Source organism: Camelus dromedarius, chromosome 5 (assembly GCF_036321535.1).
Source record: "Camelus dromedarius isolate mCamDro1 chromosome 5, mCamDro1.pat, whole genome shotgun sequence".
NCBI lineage: Eukaryota > Metazoa > Chordata > Mammalia > Artiodactyla > Camelidae > Camelus > Camelus dromedarius.
The window spans coordinates 80,574,226-80,596,124 of NC_087440.1; the positions used below are offsets into that span (position 1 = coordinate 80,574,226).

Here is a 21,899-nt window from a genome sequence, read left to right on the forward strand (position 1 = left end):
AATTAAGTGGCTTCTGCTCAGGAGCCAAAACACTTGCCCTCTTCTCAATTCATCTCCGAGAAAGTTTCAGATGGTTTGTTTCAGGTTGGTAACACATCCATCAGCCAGTGCCAAGCCCAGCACATAACAGCATCTTGTGTGTTCCCTGGCTGGCTGTGTGGACACTCAGGAGAAGCCTACCACCTCCTGTAGCTGTTCCAATGCACCGTTTTCCCCTCAGTTCCATCAGTAGGGACTTTAAAAACTAGAAGGTAGTGTCTTTCTTTCATCTACTCCTTAAATTGCTGACGAGAAACCAAATTCATTTCAGCACAACTTTATGAGGTTTTGAGCCTTCAGTTAAAAGCAAAACTTCTGTGTGGTTCCTCAGAAGCTGGAAATGAGTCCCTCTCTTTAAACTCACATCCAAACACAAAATGAGTTTCTCTGGCTGCGGCCCAGTGACCACAGATCCTTCAGTTTCTGTGGGTTTACAAGGACCAGAACACCACAACAGGGAAAGCCTCTGAGTTGCTGTTTATAAGAAGGAATTGATTTTTTAACTCTATTCCTGCCTAGTAAGTCTACCATATGGACTTCATTTCAGGGGTCATTAAGGGTATAGAAATAAACTGTTTATTAAAAGGCCCAATGTCAAAAGAATTCTTACCACAGGAAACAAGGCAAATTTCTGAAGGAAGTCCTGGGATTCATACTGATCAAAGTCACCAAAGTCAGCTATATAAAATGACAAATATTCACATGTCAATTATGTTTAATTGGAAGCAAATATGCACAACTAAATTCAATGTGCAGTGGGCAGATGGTATGCTTATGATTTGGAAGTTTTCAGAAGTCAAATTTGCCTTACAGCTTATAAAGTATGTATTTTTAAAATATCTTTTTAAAAACATTAATTGGGTAAATTTATGTGTCTTGACTTAGAAAAAATGCCTTTAATAAAGTGAAAAAACAAGTTAAAATTACATACAAATGACTTCATTTTTTATCACTAAAAAATAAACAAAACCTACCCTATAATCACGTGTGCCTACTTATACCCAGAAAAATGTCAGGAAGAAACCAAACTGTTCATAGTAGTGATTGCCTCTAGGGGACAGAATTAGATCATCTAAACATGTTATAGGATGTATTTGTTTAGAAACTTTTAGTTGTTAAAAAAATTGACAGTTCAGCAAAAAACTTATGGAAAAATTAACTCTTAAAGCCAAAGACGACACTTAAGAAGATTCAAAGTACCTTGAAAAGGAATGTGGCTCCATATATACCAGGCATCTGTTTGTCTAGAAATGATACGTGTCTCCATGCCTGCTAGTATCTGAAGGGATTTTATTCATAATTCTTCTGATTAAATTTCAATTCCCAAGACTAAATGCCAGTTATCATTTGAAATAATGCCCATCGTAAGTCTTCCCAAACTATATTACATACACGTAAATATTTGTCACATGAAAAATGACAATTAAACAACTCAAAAATACTTGTGAAATGCAAAACTATTTATTATGATTGATGCTCTATAATCTAGGACAACTATTTAAGAAACCAAACAAATGACGCATGCTTACAGTATAAGCAAACATGACCTCCTTGTTTGGTTGATCTTTCTTCCGAAAATACTAGCTAGCCGCAGACCCAGTCCTTGAACTAGAGGAACACGCAGCATATTGAATGCTATGTGTGTGTGCGTGTGTGTGTATTTCCTCTCTACTTTTGGTCTGTTTGCTCGGTTGACATTTGATAACATGCTTAACGTTCCTGAAGGTTGAGGTAATCCACTGAGGTAACCCAAGCTCATTTTTCCCCACAAGGAAGCCCCTTAGATAACAGAGTAACATTTCACTAATGTAGAAAACTACTCTATAGTACTTTCTATAAAGTCAGTTACTTTAAGAATCCCTTGCTATTTCTGTTTGACACACATTTCAACCTGATAGATCTATTACATTATCAACTGCCGTTACTTACCTTGAACAGCTAAGCCTGCTAGCTGAATTGCTTGTTCTAATGTACAAGGAATGTTTCCTTCCAAGATATCTTTCTTCAGCTGTAGATAATACTGATACCTATTTTTAAAAAAAGGTTAGTTTTTAAAAGTCAGTATCAGTATTATCCTCAATTAAGACACAATGCATTTTATCATAATTTCATAGAGGAGCATAAACTAGCCAAAATCTTAAGCTCAGATGGTTTCGAAGAATGACAGAAATGTCCCTGACTGTATCTATACCTGCAAACACATACACACACACACACACAATACAATCAAGTTATTGAGTCACTTATCCTTAACTGTATTTATTTCAAAGCTACAAACTACTATAATCTAGAAGACAGCTGGTCATCTGTCTGATACCCTGTAGTAAAACAGTCCCTGAGTTTTGTTCTTCTTAGACAGAGAAACAGAGAATCAATGGCCAATCTTTACTTTAAAAACTCTAATTAGTAACTTGGTGATGTAAGACTTTCCCAGCCCTGGAAAGTAAAGCCAGAAGGAACCAGTTCCTGATAATTCAGACCAGGCTTATATTAAAATACTCTTTGATGAAACACCAAACAGAATGGCTACTAAGATGCTTTCTTAATTCTCCTGTAATGGGGCTTTACTTCTGTTTATGCTTTCAACATATAGGGCACTAGTAACCAGCACAAGCTTTAGTCAGGCAGACCTAGATTAAATTCCAGATCTCCAACTTAGCATTTTGCCCGAACCTGGGCAAGTCATTATCTGTGGGTTTAAATTTTCACCAGGAAAATAGGGTACCATTACCCCTTCACAAGGCTGAACGTATCAAGGCATCTATGTAACAGTCTTAGCATGATACCGCTAACACATAGCTGGCGTTTAATAAACAGCTGTTGTCATTACTATCAGCAGTCATCTACTTTCAGCCAACCATCAATATTTCATCTGTCACTTCTCCATTGTGATAAAGGTCTACAGTGAAGATGTATTCTGCCTTCCTGTTATTTATTCACCTAGGTAATTACTAGGGCCTACTTTGCATCAAGCATTGTTCTAGATGCTGGGGATACGGTGTTCAATGAAGATCCACCGACCCTCTGCCAATACAGTCCACAGAACCATCTTGAATCCAGAATCTTGTCCAGGTTTGATGTCTGTTTATTGTCTACGAAGCACAACTCAGTTACAGTTCACAACTGAATTCCCGAGAGCCTGCGCGTCCTTACATCATCCTATTTTAGCTACCTCTGAGGTTTCCATTCTTTGTTTTGTCAGAACCTGACCAAAACACTACCCATTTTAATAAGAATCATTTAGATCCAACTTATCCCCTTCTACCTGCTCGTAGCAGAATCTGTAGATTTCCCTCAATCGGCAAACAGAATGCTGGTAACTCTGAGATCTTGCCAAAGAGGAGACCTCGAAACTTTCTTCAGTGGCTCCTTTCAAACATCTACTTAAAGGCTGTATTTAAAGAAGTCTATCTATTGAGTATGCTGTCCACATATTCCACTCTCAGTATTCTTGGTTCTCTCCTTAAATCAAATCACTGGAAAGCAGCACATCTGGACCACATTAACTTAGCCTCTCACAGAATTTTTTTTCTTTTTTTGCCATACATTGTATTTTTGCTGTTATGAGAGTTGATTCCTCCACATTTTCTCATTGCTGGTTCAATGTCTTTTACATAAAATCCCCCCTGAAAATTTCCTTTTAAGTGATAATACTAGGAAAATCTGTCATGTTTGCAAACTGGGATGCTCTTTTTTATCAGATAATGAAGTTTGGGACTCATAATATTCCTTCTGTTGCCATGACTGCCGTGAAATGCACAGCTAAAATCCAGGCAGAGCCAGTCACTGACAACCCTCGTACTACCCTCCTGGCCACTTTCTCCACCATTTAACAGCCACCTTTTACTGATGAGGAGCTGGAGCTCAGAGATTATGTAAAACGCTCAAATCCACAGGGGAAGGCCCCACTGGGGTTTGAATCCAGGTCCAAATGACCCCAAAGCTCATGTTCTTAACTGCCACAAATCTCCAGTTAGAGATTTTTCTAGTATTTTCATCTTTATTTTTTAGAATTTTTATACTATAGTCCATAGAATACAATGGTTGAGAGCAAGGACTCAGGAGCTAGCCTGAGTTTAAATCTCAGGCCACTGCACACTATCAACATGGCCTTGGGCAAGGGAGTTATTAGCCTTTCCATGTCTTGGTTTCCTCACCTACAAAACAGAGATAGTAACAGTACCTACCTCGTAGGATTTGTTCTGAGAATTAAATGAATTAACAAGTAGAAAGAGCTTGGGATAGTGCCAAACATACAGTAAAGAACAGAAGTGGTTGCTTTTATTATCTTTCCTTATATTATCCCACTGTCCCTAAAATCCTTTAATGGAAGCAACCAGGATATATATGTGTGTATGTGTGTGTGTGTGTGTATTACAGACCATATTATATCTTCAATAAATGTTTCAGTACATGAGTCAAAGTGGTCCGCTGCTGTTTTCTCCTTTTGGCTCTGCTTCTCTCTTCCATATTTGTATCTCAGATCTGTTCTACAGTCAAGGCATGCTCATCCCTACAACCTGATTCTGGATTTTTGGTTTTTTGCATCTTTTCCCAATAATCATCTGTGAACTCGGTACTTAAAAAGAATATTTCACAAACACAGGGCAGTACCAAATTCTTCCATCCGCTGGGCAGTGTGTTAAATATTGTTCGAAAGGCAAAGTTAAAGAAAATATGGGTTAAAAAAATGGGTTTAAAAATCTAAGAAAAAGATATGTATACAAATAACTATAATGAAAGGCTATGACAACTGCCATCTTGACATAAGTACAAGCAAATTCTAGGACAGAGCTCATTCCAGCCTGACGGGGGGACAAGGGGAGGATGTCACAGAAGCTTTATCGAGGAGGGTGCCTTTTGAACTAAAATTCAGATGAACAGGATTCCAGTACATAAATATAAAAGACAGGGGTAAGGCACAAAGGTGAAAAGGCATGCAGCATGTTCAGGACCCTGCAAGTAGTGAACTCAGCTTGGCTTGAAAGTAATGTTAAAAACAGGGTTAAAAAGATAAGGCAGTTGTGGATTTTGGAGAATGTGAAAGGCAGGCTCAAGAATGCAAATTTTATTCCTTGTTTTTTTTTCTCTTTATCTTCAAGGGGAAAAAAAAAAAAAAGACCATTTAGTTCCTCTATGCCATTCCCTCATACATTCTTCCCCTTCTGCCTTTGTCCCATCTAAGTGCACTAACTGGCCAAAACCCCCTGACCTCCAACACCCCTCTGTCTCCCCACTGACCTCCCCCACCTGTGCATACACGGTTACTGGGGTCAGAACTGGAAGGGCCCTTCTTCCACACATTTCCTTGATGAGTAAATACAGATTTTGTGTCTAATTGTTTTTTTAAATCTCTCTCATTTCACTGTCACAAAGATCAGAAACAAATCAACAAAAACATGACAGATGACATCACAATAAGAAGAGTTCACAGCCAGGATGAAAACATCATTCTGTCCTTTAATCATTCCCTTGTGCCTAGTGAACCCATAACTCGTGCAACATGCAGTAAAGCACATACCACATACCAGAACCTCCATGTAATACTGTAGCTAAAAATGTGGGGCGAGAGGCCAAAGTTTGGCCTTATCTCCTGACTTCAACCTTAGTTTCACTTTTTAATCCCACTAGATTTCCTAAAAACAAACAGCACATTATTTCTTACCTGGTAATCTCCTGCTGCAGCTGGGAAACAGAAGGCACATAAAACACCACTCCAAGGTAGACAGTAGGTTCCAATGCATATTTATCCAGCTGCTTCTTTAGAGGTTTTTCCAAATCTACCCACCGGCGCTGATTTTGCTTGTTGTAGTACCAGAGGCTGAAGTAAGTGATCTGGAAAGAGGGAAAGTCACTGAAGGAGGCAGAAACGCCCAAAAGAATTGCTCTAAACCATGACCTGGGATCAAGTGACCACAATCTCCTACTGCTTCTCTTCTCAGAAAGGGACCACAGCAAAACCTGAAGGGAGAGAAAAGGCCAGAGCTACCCGTATCTAGATACTCATTCAGGAAATAGAAGCGAAAAGTCAATTATCCTTACAGACAATTTCTTGAACCCTGCACAGAAAAATGCCTAGACATCAGAATGCAGCAGGTGCTATACAATCTTACATAAGTTCAACAAAAAACATACTGAAAAAAAGTTTAGTTTTTAAATTATCAAGATACCAAATATATAATAATTAATATTTTTTAATAAACATAACTGGGGTTCTACCTAGTTGAATTCTGACTAGATTAGTGTTCATCCAACTTATCACTACACTCAATTTTGGCTTCTATAAATAAATAATTTCACGTAAATATTACAAATTCTAGTAATAAAGATGCAATTGCAACACTTTTTTGTCCCTCAAAGTTCATTAGATACAAATTTAAAGCAACTATAATGCTGTAGGTAAATACACATACAGACAGATACAGTTACACACACACACACACACACACACAGAAAAGCTATACCTAAAGCAGTAAAATAACTTAAGTGTCTTACCCAGAGGTTTACAAAAAATACCCAGATATTAGCATTCAGATCTAGGGGAAGGGTATACAGCTCAAGAGGTCCTGGGTTCAATCCCTAGTACCTCCACTAAAAATAAATAAATAAGTAAATCTAATTACCACCCAACCAACCCCCCCAAAAAACATCTCCGATCTCAGCTGATGTGTAACGAAACTGTTCAGGTAAACCAGTCCTAACCCTGGGCTTGGTCATCACCTTAAAGGGTGCTAATGCACTTAGGGGTAGAAATGACAGCCTTGGGTCCCTGCTAATATTCGCCTCAAAATCAATTTACAGACCAAGGCAACTGGAAAAATCACTGCTTTGTTCTAGACTCAGGAGCAACAGTGTCGAATAGAACTTACTATGATGATGGGACTGTTCTGGATCTGCACTCTCCAATGTAACAGCCACGAGCTACATGTGCCTACCAAGCACATGAAATATGGCCAGTGCAGCTGAAGAACTAAATTTTTAATGTTACTTAACTTTAATTTACTTAAATAGCTGCAAACATCTAGTGGCATTGTACTGGATAATACAGCTTTGGAGTAACAACAAATAAAACGAGAAATAATAATACTCAAGCTACTTCTTTAACCTGTAATCCTCAAAAAAAAGTTTTCAACTTACAGAGAAAAAGAGTAATTATATGAACATGTCCTCTATATTAATTTCATCTTATAATTTTCTACAAGGAAAGAAAGACCTGTCAATAGAAAATGTTGCTTAAAGTCTGAAGTCCTGTTTAATTTCTAACACTTGCTAGCTGTGAAGTGGAAAGAATCAGTCCAATTGAGTTTTCTCAGGTGTAGAATAAGGTAATACCTCCCTCATAATTCCATCATGAGACCTAAATGCAAAACATATGAATGCATTTTGTCACTAGAAAACCGCTATTTTTTTTTGTTTAGTTTTACCTACTCTGCTAAACACCAACAAAAACCAATTAAAAGACCCTGCAAAAAAAAAAAAAAAAACCCTCTTCTAATTACATTTATTTAGATTGATTACAACATAATACATTTCTGTTCATTTTATTTGTGTTTTGTGTTCTTAGAACTGGACTGCATGTATCATGTTAGGTCTATAACACATACCACTGCTATGCATTTAATTCTACAAATATTTATTTTTTGCCATAAACACAAAAGACAAGTGGTACAGTGCATGCCTAGCATGCATGAGGTCCTGGGTTCAATCCCCAGTACCTCCTACAAAAATAAATAAATAAGCCTAATTACAACTCCCCCACAAAAAGTTAAAAAAAAAAATGCAAAAGACTAGGCTTTCTTTAGGATCTAAAATTGTTTTGGTCATAATGGTATTTCACTTTTAACCAAAATTGAAAGGTCTTAAAAATACTGTTTATATACATTATTTTTTCCTTTAAATCTAGTTGGACTTGAATGCTCCAAACACAAAATTTTAAATAGAATTATAAAACTACAGGTTTATTATATAATTTGTGGTTGCCCCTTTTGCGAGCTGATCATGACATAATTATAAGAAAATACCTGAATAATCTACTAACATTCCAAATAAAGCACATTCTGAAAGAAATAAACTCTTAAAATATGTTAAGTGTATTTATTTTAGCAATGCATTTATTACTCATGTTACATATGGATAGAAAGTCAAAAAGAAATAGATTTGTGAAATTCCATAGTTTTTCACAGATTATATACCTATAAAGAAGTAGAACTTTAATTGTGCAAATAGCTGAATATAGATTTAGCAAATTATTTGCTGATTAGCTATTTTAGATATAGGAGAGTATAAGATTTTAGACATTTGAACATTAACCCATTTTATGTTGCAGTAAAGTATCTGCTTTGGTACTTGTCACTGTGTTCAAGTTCTATCTTAAGCAGTAGTTAAGGTTAGCCAAACTAAAGTTCATGTCTTGTAAAATACTCCCAAGGAGGTATTATATTTCTAAAATTGCTGCTAGAAATGTTTATAAATGTATGAGTAACTAAAATCTCATAACACTACAATCATTGGATTCAATGCTTTCTTAGAATTTCTACACATACAAAATAAAATAACAACACCTGATTCCACAAGATTTTTTAACTGTAATATGGTTTGTTTCTAAGACAGGCATATAGAGTTTGAGCAACAAAATACTGTGATTAAATTTTCATCAGGCATAGAATTGTTTGTGTAAGTCCATTTGGGGGGATTTGTTTTGGATGATAATCTTGAGAAGCTGGGTAATTAACTTTTCAAAATAATTTAAAACCCATCCATAAAGCAAACAAAGGGCAGGAAAAAAATCAGAGACAAGTAGAGAACATTTCCTTCCTCATTCTATAGGCCAGCATTATCCTGACATCAAAGCCAGATCAACGACACCACCAGGAAAGACAACTATAGAGCAATATCCCTCATAACCATAGATGTGTAGATCCGCAACAAAATACTAGCAAACTGAATTCAACAGCACACTAAAAGGATTATACACCATGACCAAGTGGGATTCAACCCAGGAGTGCAAAAGTGGTTCACACAAAAACCAATCAATGTGATACATTACCGATATGAAGGGAAAAACACAATCAACAAAATTGACACAGAAAAAGCATTTGACGAAACCTAATGCCATTTCATGATAAAAATACTTAGAAACCTAGGAATACAAGAGAACTTCTCAACTTCAAGAGCATTTATGAAAAACCCACAGGGAACATGACACTAAATGGTAAAAGAGTGAAAGACTTTCCCCTAAGATTAGGAACAAGACAAGTATGCCCATGCTAGTCAACAGTGCACTAGAAATTCTAGCCAAAGCTCCAAGGCTAACTATAAAAGGTCAAAGAGTGGGCAATGGCCAACTTCCTGGGAATCCCAGCCCTTTTCCCAAGGTAGTTAAAATGGTCCTCCCAATTGTTAGCATATGAAGCTACCAAGCCCATAAAAACTGGCAACACGAGCCTCGTGGCCACTTCTCTTGCTCCCTCCTCTTTGGAGACGGCCTGCACTCTTGCCTGTGGAGTGTGTACCTAATTCTACTTTAACCTGAGCACCTAACCCCCACACCTTGTGGCCTTTCTTAAAAAAAAAAAAGTCCCTATCAAAAGACCAAAAACTAACAACGACAAAAAACTCCTCAAGCCAATAAACTCAGCAAAGTTCAAGGATTCAAGATCAACTTGCAAAACTCAGTATGGATTCTGTACACCAGCAACGGAAAATTCAAAAGAGAAATTAAGAAAACAATTAACTTATAATAGCATCCAAAAGAATAAAACATTTAAAAATAAACTTAAACCAAAGAGGTGAAAAGATGTGTATAGTAAACAATACAAAACATGGCTGAAAGAAATTAAACGGAAAAGTTCTCAAATGGAACACTTAGTACTGTTAAGATGGCAACACTATCCAAAGTGACCTACAGATTCAAATGCAATCCCTACCAAAATTTCAACAGCTTTTTTCACAGAAATGGAAAAACCAATCCTCAAATTTATGTGAATTGCAAGGGACTCCAAATAGGCAAAACAATATAAAAAAAGAATAAAGTTGGGAGATCCACACTTTCTAATTTTAAAACTTACTGCTAAGCTACCATAATCAAAACAGTGAGGTACTGGTATAAGGAGAGACATTTAGACCAATGATACTGAATTGAGTCCAGAAATAAACCCATGCTTTTATAGTCAATTGATTTTCAACAAGAGTGCAAAGACTATTCAGTGGAGAAAAATAGTCTCTTCAACAAATGGTTCTGGATCAACTGAAGACCCACAATTAAAAGAATAAAAATTAGACCCTGACCTCACACCATATACAAAAAATTAACTTAAACTGGATCAATGTCCTAAATATAAGAACTAAATCATAAAACTCTTTGGAAGAAAACATAGGAGTAAACCTTCACAACTTCATGAATTTGGAAATAAGATTCTTGAAGTGCCAAAAGCATGAGCAACAAAAGGAAAAAACAGATAAATTTGACTTCAACAAAATTAAAAACTGCATGCATCAAAGGACCAAATCAAGAAAGCAAAAAGACAACCTACAGAATGGGAGAAAATATTTGCAAATCATATATTTGATAAGAGTCTGGTATCTAGAATATGTAAAGAACTCACACAACAACATCAAAAGAACAAACAACCCAATTTTAAAAATAGGCAAAGGAGTTGAATAGATATTTCTCCAAAAAATATATATAAATGGCCAAGAAACATGAAAAAATGCTCAACCACCCCATCTTTAGTGAAATGCAACTCAGAACCACAATGAGATACCACTCCACACCCATTAGGTTGGATATAACTTAAAACAGAAAATAAGTGTTGCTGAGGAAGTAGAGAAATTAGAACCCTTATACACTGCTGGTAGGAATATAAAATGGTTCAGCTGCTATGGAAAACAGTTTGGCAGCTCCTCAAAAAATAAAACATATAATTACCATATGACACAGCAATTCCACTCCTATATATTCCCCTCAAAGAACTAAAAATAGGTGCTCAAATAAATATGTGTACACACATGTTTATAGCAGGGCTATGTGCAATAGCTAAAAGATGGAAATAACCCAAGTGTCCATAAATAGATGAAAAGATAATCAAATTATAGAATATACATACAATGAAGCATTATTCAATAATTAAAAATAAAGTAGGGGGTGAGTATAGCTCAGCAGTAGAGCACACGCGCTTAGCATCCATGAGATCCTGGGTTCAATCCCCAATACCTCCATTAGCAAAAAAATTTTAAATTTTTTGAAAGTTAAATAAATTAATTAATTAAATAGCTGCTCTATTCAAAAAAAAGTAGATGTACGCTACAACATGGATAGACCTCAAAAATATCATGCTAAGTGAAAGAAGACAGACATAAAAAGTCACATTCTGCATTATTCCATTTAAAGGAAAGATCTAGAATAGAAAAATCCATAGAGACAGAAGGTAGACTGGTGGTTGTTGAGGGGTGAGAGTATGGAGGAATGGGGACTAACTGCTTATTGGGTAGAGGATTTCCTTCTAGGGCAATAAAAAAGCTTTGGAACTAGATAGAGGTAAGTAATATGAATGTACTAAATGACATCACATTATTTACTTTAAAATGGTTAACTTTCTGTCATGTGAATTTCATGTTTGTGAATTTCATCCCAAAAAAGGTAAGATCAGAACTACTCATAATTAAAATCAAATAAAGAATTTAAAAACTTTCCAAAAAAATACATCAAATTCAGTTTATTTAAAAAAGTCTAAAGGAAAAAAAATGAACCAGAAATAGATGAACCTAGTCATGGGTTAATTATATTTCCTAATATCTATACTTAGGTCAAGATTTTGTACAGTATGACAAGTGCCTGGCAAACTCAACTATCTGAACACTGAATAGGCAAAAATGTTTTTGAGTAATTAAAAAAAATTTGTCAAAATCTAAGTTGCAAAATACATCCCCTTGACAAAGAAGAAATTTCTCCTTCTCTTTTACCCAACTTTTTTTTTTTCTAATTATACACACAGTTGTAATGAGTTTAGTGATTTGGCTATCTAATTAAAAGCAGATTAAAAGAGGACAAATTAAAAGGAAAAGACTCGTTAAACAGCATGTTGGCAGGAGCAGGAAGTGATGGGTAATACTCTTTCACCAAGAAAGGACACATACAAACAAAAATCCTTTCAAAAGAAGTTATAAAGAAATACAAAGGCACAGTAGTCCGCAGTTATTTTTCAAAGGAACAAATAAGTAAACATTACTTAGTGTTGTGTTTAACAACAACCACTGTTGCTAATGATTAGTCAGTGTCCTTTTGTTTAAGATGGGTAGAGAGGTTTATAAAGTTTTCTAAGTACTGTCCTTAAAAATAGTTTGGATAAAAGAGTACTCCTTGGTTATTAGGCAAAGTTAATAATGAAAGTTGTTTCATTTCCAAAATATGGTTAGAAAAACAACTTATTTTATATACAGCTTTACAGAACTTGAGCCAACTGAGGTTTCATTACTTCACTTGTAAGTTCAACCATATTCTCCAAAGCTATGAAAGATACTTCAATTTTGGCTGTTTGGGGAACTGCTGTTACTTCTATTTCCTGTAGGGGGCTATGCCTGTAATTCCAATAGCTGCCAAGTGCACAGACTGGTGGTCCGAAGACTTGGCTTCTGAATCCTGGTTCCACCATTCACCAGCTCTTAAGCAAATCACTTCCTCACTGAGTCTCAGTTCATCCATAGGGAAAATAACACATACCTTACCTTCCTCAAAAAGTTATGGTGAAGCAATTTGTTAAGTTATAACTGTGCTGATAAAAGCACTCATAATATTTGCTATGAGTATATAAGTTTAGCAGATAGGATCTCTTCAGGTGTGTCTGAGAAAACAGAACAAAACTTGAGTCAAGCATGCTTCCTCCTTGAAGATATACCTGTCCAGTAAATCAACTACACTTCAATTAAAAATTTTTTTAAAATTTACCTGTCCAAATAATCATCAAACTAACATCTTCTTTTATTTAAAAGTTACTGGGACCTTTCACTTTTTTTTTAAAAACACAAAAACTTTGACACAGACAGGCCCCCTGTGTACCTGAAATTTCAACTATTACCAGTCAATACTTGGTCTACAATAGTTTCTCAAAACCATGTGTTTTTCTCTTCCTTGAGTCCAAATTTTTGGGGCTATGCATGTCCTGTATTGTTTATGGGCTTGGTTGAATTGTAATAAAAATTTCCCCATAAACCACCCTTTTGGTCCATGCCTCTCATCACTCCTTATCTAACTTCCCAGTCCCCTTCCCAATAAGAAATTTGACCTCCACTTAGCTTCTCTTTCTCCACAGCTCCATCTACTCCCACTGGTGACCAAAGCAAGTTGACTTGGCCTGTGGGAACCTCATTCCAATAGAAGCCTCTAAATATCTGAAGCTTCTAGCTTCCTCTAGATCAAGCCTCAGTTATCACTGAATAATTTTTGTGAAAATTCTGCATTGTTGTATGTTTACATTCACCCTTTCCTATTTTGTTCTGAACAAACACATCAGCAGTTTTCATAAAGTTATTCAATGATTTCTTCATAGTGATTTAAGTGTTCAAGCTACTCCCCTAAAATTATACAGATAACTGTTCCTGCTATGCAAACTACAGTAAAAACAAGTTACACGGTTACAAAATCTGCCTTCTTCCCAGACACAACACTTTCTTTAAGTAAACTAACATTTACTCTGACAACAAGGTGATTTTGATAATTCAGCTTTCTGTCCAGAGGAAAAGATAGTTTACAAATTTTAGAGCTTGGGTGAAATGTGCAGTGCCCAGATCACAGTCTTTTAAAGAGACGCCGGCTATTAAAAGCAGGTCCAAATCCTGTCAGAATGCAAACCCTTACCTAATTCAAGTCATTTCTTGTCTAATTATTTTAAGAGTCTTTTTAGTTGCACTATTTTTAAAGCAGAGTAGAGGGACATACAAATTAGCCAGAGGGTTTTTTCAAGCCACCGATGCACTGAGTTTGATAAAAGTTAATCCCATATAAAACTGCAACTATACTTTTACCCTGATGCTTTTCTTAGACAAGGCAGAAGTCAGAAGACTTTTCATCAGGAGAGAGATGAGAGGAGATGGCACTAGATAAAGTCTATCCCAGGCGAGATCATCTAACAAGGGTAGTTAACAAGTATTAACCTGATTCAAGTCTCCAGCCTACCTCTACACCATGCGTGCTAGAAATAATGAAGCTCTCTGCTTCTTCCTTCTGACAGTGTGGTGGTCACAAGGCCTCTAAGCAGACAGTATGTTTTTCTTTTCTGTTTAATTTCAATCCATTTTCTTCTATCGTTGGTCAAATAATATACTATCTATTTTACAGTCAAGGTTATAATATATAATATCACTGTACTCTACACATAGGAAGAATCAAGAAAATAACAAAAGTACATCTTAGTCTTGAAATTATACTGAAACTTATTAAACTGAAGCCCAAGTAACTGAAGTCCTCAGATGACCAGATTTTGTTGTTGTTGTTGTAGCGTTTAACTTTCAGGGAAAGAGTAAAATGATACGCCAGTTTCTTGAAAGAAGGTCCAGGGCATGAATTGGGATTGCTATCTACATACAGGTCTGCTCATATCTTTCCTATTTACCGTCCTGGACAATAAGATGCTATGAAGAAACGATCCTGAAACACAGTAAGATGGTTCTTCAAAAAAATATACTGTAGTTTCTAAGAAAAATGGACTAATGTCTTAGAAAGAGTCACGTATTCATTCACTGAATATTGACTGAAAGCCTGCTATGTGTCAAACCCCGCTCTGGGTGGTGGGGACACAGCACTGAACAAAAGGACATAATTCCTGCCCTCACGTAACTTACATTCCAGTGGGAAGAGAAAGACAAGCAAAATTACATGGTAAGTCAGATACTGATAAGTACTATGAAGAGAGATATTCCATTATAAGATTAAAACAACATCAACCACGTTTTTAAAAATGTAAGCTAGAATTAAATGGGAAATTTTAGTAGGTACAGCATTTTACTACACAAAAATGATAGAAATAACTGGAATGTGAGTGCACATACTTCCAACATCGAAGGCTGATGGCCTCTACTTTGCACCGCCACATAGAAGGCCCCCTTGTTTAGGGCCACACGACTGAGGGTAAGCCACAGCCTCCCGTTCTTCAATCATTTTAGTGAACTAGTTTATCATAGTACAGGACCATTTCTTACATCCTAAGAAAGGAATTAGATCAGTTTCTCTTTACCCAGATCTCCCAAATTTGGGCCTTTGGCGGCTTGCTTATTAGTTTAATTCACAAATGCCTATGTTTTAGGGCAATGGATAGATAGCAGCGGTTCTTGGGGAGGAGGGTACAGCTCAGTGGTAGGGTGCATTCTTAGCATGCATGAGGTCCTGGGTTCAATCCATCAAAATAAACAAGTAAATAAATAAATCTAATTACCTTCTTCCAAATCCATATATATATATGTAAATAATAATACATATGTAAATAAAATATTTTTTAAAATAGTAGCTGTTCTCTTTTTATTGAGAAGACAGATAACCTCAGTCTAATTTGGCCTATATTCCAGTTTTTAGATTTCAATTAAGTCACAGGAAAAAAAACTTTTTTCATATTTTCTTGAACTCAAGTCTTAGTTATTCCTTCTATCTTGTCTTACCATAGATAGTGGTATGAGCAATATTTTTAGAAGCTGTAAACACACAACGTAAAAATGAAAAGAAGGGCTGAAATCTGTATATTTGGGAATAGCTGCTTGTTCTTCTGACATTCACTTGTCAGGTTAAAATGATAGCTGTTTCATGTTATATAGAAATAATTATGATGTCAGAGGAGGAGGGCCATAGAAAGATAAAGGGAATTAGGAGGAGAATGTTAGAACTATAAGGGAATGTGGGCCTTAATATACTTTGAGAAAGGATCTAAAGTTAATACCTATTGCTTAAAGATTACCCAACATATCTTCCATTGCCTTAAAAAAAAATTACAGCAGCTCCACTGTTCTTAAATTAGTATTACCATAAAAGAGTTGAGGATTATAAAATCAAGGAAATCACTTTTATGGCTAAAATCCTAAACAGATACAAACAAAGAAAACTCAGACTTCTGTTACCAAAAGCTATACTTGTTTTCCTCATTAATCAGTTTGCAAATCATGGTTTCATCATACAAGAAATAACTCCCCCCCCATATAGTTATAAGGTGACTTTCTACTTACAGCAACTACTTCTTTCATATATACAAATACTCCAAGAAAAGGGTAGAACTGTTTCCCTTTTTAGTAAAAAAGCTATTTTTCCTTTTTTATTAATAATATAAAGTTCTGTTTAATAAAGGCCACACTTAAGGTTCTGATAGATTTCCTTTTAAACTGTGCTCCTCACTGAGGATCAAGGCCCCGGAGGTAGGGGTGGGTGGGGGGAGGGGCATACACAACTCAGAAATACACACTCAATATTTCTTAATTATTTAAGTACTATAATGCAAGTTACATTTTATTCCAGGAAGTGCTGCTTAAAAATACATAAGGTATTTTCACTATACTTAAAAGCAGCAGAGGATGAACCAGCCATTAGTATGTATGTGCTATGAAGGATAATAGGAATTATCCTCAATTACCCTACATCCAACTACCCTATATATATTCAAGGAATATAATGATAAAAGCCTCAATGAAAAAAACAGACATAAAGGTTAAATGATAGAATCATGACCTGCAGAAGAGGAATTCAAAACATATTAGCAATTTACAGCTGCTCTATCCTCATGCCTCAAATTCACAGATTGTCAAACAGAAACACTTCTGTGGTGTGAACCGCTGTAACAGGTGGAAACACACCTGTGTGCACAGCAGATAAGTCACAGTGATCCAGCTCCACCGACAAAGGCAGCAAGCACTTCAGTGCGTTCACTGGCCTGGCACTTTTTCTTGTCTGGATGCAGATTCTGACTCTAGAAGCCCCCAAGTTCATCCAACAGCAGTGCAACCAGATCTTGCTTCAGAAAACGTCTCAGGAGAGAACTCTCCTGGGTATATCTCATCAGCCTAATCCTTCCAGCTCTGCCAGAGAACAAGGTCATGAATGGCTTCTTATCAAACAGCTTGGCCCTCGGCACTTCAGACATTCCCAGCCGGGTCCCAAGGCCTTATCATGATTCATGTTCCTGCTCAGGCTCATCCTTCTCTGCCTTGACGTGACTTCAGAAACATATTTTAAGCAAAATAAATCGTAGTAATTAAAACAAAAGATAACAAATCTCAAGAATACTTAAAACAACCTCCATCAGATTTGAGAGGCTGTACTGTGCTAAACTGTCCTTAAGGGCACGAGCTTCGTGGCAGGTCGCCTGTCACTGGCCCTAGGTCACACACTGGGAGGAAGGATGCTGATCCAGGAGCCAGAAGAACCAGTCCCGTTGTGATTCCTGCCACAGACCCGCGAGCGAGTTACTTCACACCTCTGTGTCCCGGTTCACCCAACTATAAAATGCCTCACTCACAGGATGGCTGGGTTTTAAATATTTAAACACTTAGAAGAGTGTCTCACACACAATAAGCTCTCAAGTAATACTAGCTCTTATCTTCAGAGTTTAAGTTCCCTTAAACAGTATAAAATTTCAATTTACAGCGGCTTTCATATAAAATTCTACACTTAAATGCTTCCTTCACTAACAGGGTTTTCTCTTTGGCAACTTTTCCTTTTTTTTTTCTTTCCTTTTAAAATAAACTATCAGAAAATACCAGCACTTGGATTGCTTCTCTTTAAGAAAATGGCAATGGTTCGAAGGAAGAGCAGTGTGTTGTTGAGGGAAAAGTGCTAAACCTGGAGCTGGAAGGCCTGAATTCTAGGCAGGGGCTGTCACTTACTAGCTGTCCCAGCCAGGCACTGGGGGTCCTGGAGTGTACAGTGAAGTTCGCACTCTAGGGATGGGTGACAGGTATTGTACAAGAACGTGTAATTTTAGATCTATTCTTCATTATTAAACATGCTTCATTTTTCTTTCTGTTATATACTGTAATACAGAATTTAGAACTATTCTCTTCCTTAAGTCACCATTCATGCATAAATCTGACTTCAAAATATATGCCATTAATAAAAATGCAAACAAGTCAAATATACACTTGTCTAAATATTATCTGTAAAGACAAAATATGGGAGAATGAGAATTAAGGTTATTTTCTAGATACTTCACTCCAAACTCTGGTATCTCAGTGGTACAGCTCTCGAACTTAACTGGCTGGCTTAATGATAACACTTTGAGTCATCCTTCTCCAATCCATTTTTCTCAGTAAATTATCCCAACTGGTGAACAAATTTACATGGTAAAAAAGAAAATGGAAAAAGCTAAAGAAAAATAACTCTACACTAAAAAACAGAGTTGTCAGTTAACAGATGTCCTGTGTCAGGACCTCCCTGGTCTGGACACTGTCCATCTTTGGTCCACTCCATCTGAGATGGTGGGAGGAGGGAGGAAGTCAATTACACTCATGGTTAAATTAAATATATGTAAAGTGTCTGCTACAGTGCTAGGCATACTGTCAGTACCCAATAAAAAGCTACTGTTGCTACCACATGCAAACATACCACATGTGAAAGAAACACAATCCAGAGAAGTTAAGTTTGTTTCCTTGGGCCACACAAGTAGTGTGCAGGGATTTGAACCCACGTTCATCTGGTACCAAACTCCACCTTGTTGCCTACAAAACTTCACTTTGAGCTAACTACAGTTGAATTTGATGGTCCAAGATTCAATCTACTAAATATTTACTTGACACTGAAATTTACATCAAGTCCAAGTCTTGGCCATCCAAATAATTGTAACATGACTGAGCAAAGACAAATTGCTTTCATATTCACAGAGAAATGAGCTGCTGTTACCCAGCATGAAATTACTTGTATATTTTCTTAGCCTGCTCAGTTAAAGCTTGTTCAAAATAACATAATTACTCTTGAACTATTTATAAATCTAAACACTGTACACCTTTCAGCTATCTCATTTGGCTAATCCATCACAAACCCTTGACAGAAAAGTTATTTCTACAACATCCTGCTACTACTTCTCATATACGACTTGTGACATGCATGTTTCTTCTAGTGAAATTGGTATCTTAAAAATTTTAATTGCCATCGTAAAATTTTAAACTGCCTCTGGATATCCTGTCAGTTTATCGAAAGATAAATCTAAGTGACATTTACTCTTATGAACAAACCGTTTGGAGAACCAAATAGGAAAATATTTGCTAGACCAGCATATTGTTAAGATAGTGATATGAGCAAAAGCTTTGTTAATGGAAAAGAAAAAGCCATGGTCAGGTAGGGTGTGTACCTGACAAGAAGAATGAAGTACAGGGCTCAACAACTGGGGCATTTGGTTAATGCATTAAGGAAGTATGAGTCATCCATTCATTCATTCAGTGGATAACCTAGGCGGGCACAAAGGTACTGTCTGGTTAAGATGGACATGGATCTTCCATCAGAGGGGCAATGAAGACACTACCATGCACAACCTCCTCCCTTTTAAGATTAAGGAGATCTTTCCTTAGTAGTAAGTTGTCTGAGTGAGGAAATGAATACCCCAAATGGCCTTTCTTGAGATCTGAAGATAAAGACCATTAAAAACGGGCATTGGAAGGGGAAGTAGGGGAGGAGTGATAACTTTAGAGGCAAATTTTCTTAAAAATATGAAGGTCTTAAATTTTTCACAAATATTCCATCCTACCACCACCTTCACTCTGGAGAAAGAAAGATTAGAGAAGAAAGACCCTGTTAAGCTGAGAGAAGGAAAAAGATTGACTCATCCAACAGGCTTCTATGTCCACAGCCTGAGCTCATACATGGATTGAAAGAGGGTGGTGTATCCAAGACTCACCTGAAATTGTATGCAAAATTCTGCATTTTGATTAGATTCCCAAAGGGGTCCATGACACAACTTTAAAAGCCAAAGGTCAAGCAGAAGTCTGATGGATACAAACTCAAGTTTGTATCATCCATAAATCTGACTTTAAAATATACGCAAGTAATAAAAATGCACGTGAGTCAAATACACACTTGATACAAACTTGAGTTCTGGCTCTTTAGCTTATTAGCTGTGTGATCGCCCAGATTAGCACAGCAAATCACCCAATTTTTCAGAACTTCGGTTTCTTCCACTTTAAAATGGAAAAGATAGTACCCAACTCATTGTGAGGATTAAATGAGTTAAGGCAAGTTAAGCTTCCAGCACAGCAATGTTCATCCACTCACGAGGAGGACAGCAGAAAACTGTCAGAGCTTCTAGTGAGGAATGAAATCTGAAACCATATACATCAAACACAATGACAGAACTTAGAGGCCTAAAGCATGGTCGGTTCCCCACGTTTCCCATTCTATAACAACTCACACACCTCCCCATACGAGCAAATTCATGCTTAATTCCTTATGGTCATGAGACTACACTGTTGTGGAAGATTGTTGGTGAGAGATTCAAGAACATCTCTAATGTCTCTTAGGTGAAAAATTCAGTACTGGGAGAAAAAACATCTCTAACTATTAGCCCTTAAACTTATTAGAAATTAAGTGAAGGTTGAATACTCTATTCCTTCAAGTAAACAAGCGCCCACATTCTGTAATAATCTGTGTGATGATATATTTGAAAATGCATAACATCTTCATGTTTGTATGTATAATCTCTCTACTTATTTATGACTAGTTCTTAATTATCTAGACCAACTAAGAAAAGTAATAGAAAACCTAAAAATCAAGAAAAATCCTTCCTCATTTATAATCAGGTTTGGACACTGGAATACTTTCTTTATCTGGCTAGAGAACCAATCTAAGATTTATATTTGCTTCAGATGGTCCAATAGATCTAACTACAGTATTTACTGATCCTTGTCTATACGTCAATCTTACCTGTTTTATAACATACATACTTGAAATGAATAACTACTCAGCCCAAAGGTTAAAAAGTTTGTAGGTATTATACTCTTACCTTACGCATATTTCAGCTATTTTTAAAGTTCAAATGAAAACAGCTAGTACAGAAGGAAATGCGCATGAAATTCTTGAGGTCTACTCAGATAACAGTCAAGATAAGGTCAGTGGATATTTGGAATACCTAAGACACTAATCTAAAATAAAACACTCTGATGGCCAAGAACACTTTCTAAAGTTGTTCTTCAGAGTAATGGTTTGTATTAAATGCTTGATTTCTCTCTATTCCAACAAATCCCTTAGACAAAAAATTTCCCCATCAGCCAGAAAAACACTGTGAGAAGAATCTGTTCAAAATTCAGCAAAGTAGTTGACACTCCCTTGATACAGCAATCTTACCTCAGAGAATGGCCTGGCTAAAACACATTTTCTAAGAATTTCAGCAGAAGGCCCAAAATGAAAAAGAAAGAAAAGTCAAAAGAAAGAAGGTTCTTTTCTACCCCTGTTCAAAGTTTTGTAAATGTTCAACTCTCTCCAGGAAATAAAATCATACAGTAAATAAAGGCTGACTTAACTGAACTGTGGTCTGTGCTTATCAATCTCAATTCAAAACAAGAACCTTAATTTTTAAACTAAGTAGATATTTATTCAGTAACCATGTACTGTAGAGCACAAGGCACTATTCCAGACACTGATGACACAACAGTCCTACTCTGATGAAGCTCATGTTCCAAAGGACAAAACTTGACCTGTGTGATGTACTTCAAACATAATTGAAAAAACATTTTCTGAAGATCTGTGATAAACCACAACAGAATAACCAAATATCAAAGCCTACAATTATAATTTTAAAATGAGAAGCCACAGTAAGAACTTCTAAGTTTTGCTAGACTTTCCACCTTTTTCAACAAATGCTTTGGTGGTAACCTGAAGGGTGGCTTAGTATTGACCTCAACTTCAA

The 21,899-nt window shown here is 36.4% G+C and overlaps 1 protein-coding gene across 2 annotated transcripts in view; it reads right to left on the reverse strand.

Annotated features, from left to right (window-relative positions):
* Nucleotides 1-21,899, reverse strand: part of PTPN21 (protein tyrosine phosphatase non-receptor type 21) — a 63,510-nt gene that overhangs the window by 32,107 nt on the left and 9,504 nt on the right. For both annotated transcript variants that reach the window (XM_031454158.2, XM_064486174.1), the window contains 3 exons: nt 5,705-5,874; nt 1,969-2,066; nt 650-717 (listed from right to left, as the gene is read on the reverse strand). In XM_031454158.2, coding sequence (XP_031310018.1) covers nt 650-717; nt 1,969-2,066; nt 5,705-5,874 — 336 coding nt within the window. The remainder of the gene's footprint in view (nt 1-649; nt 718-1,968; nt 2,067-5,704; nt 5,875-21,899) is intronic.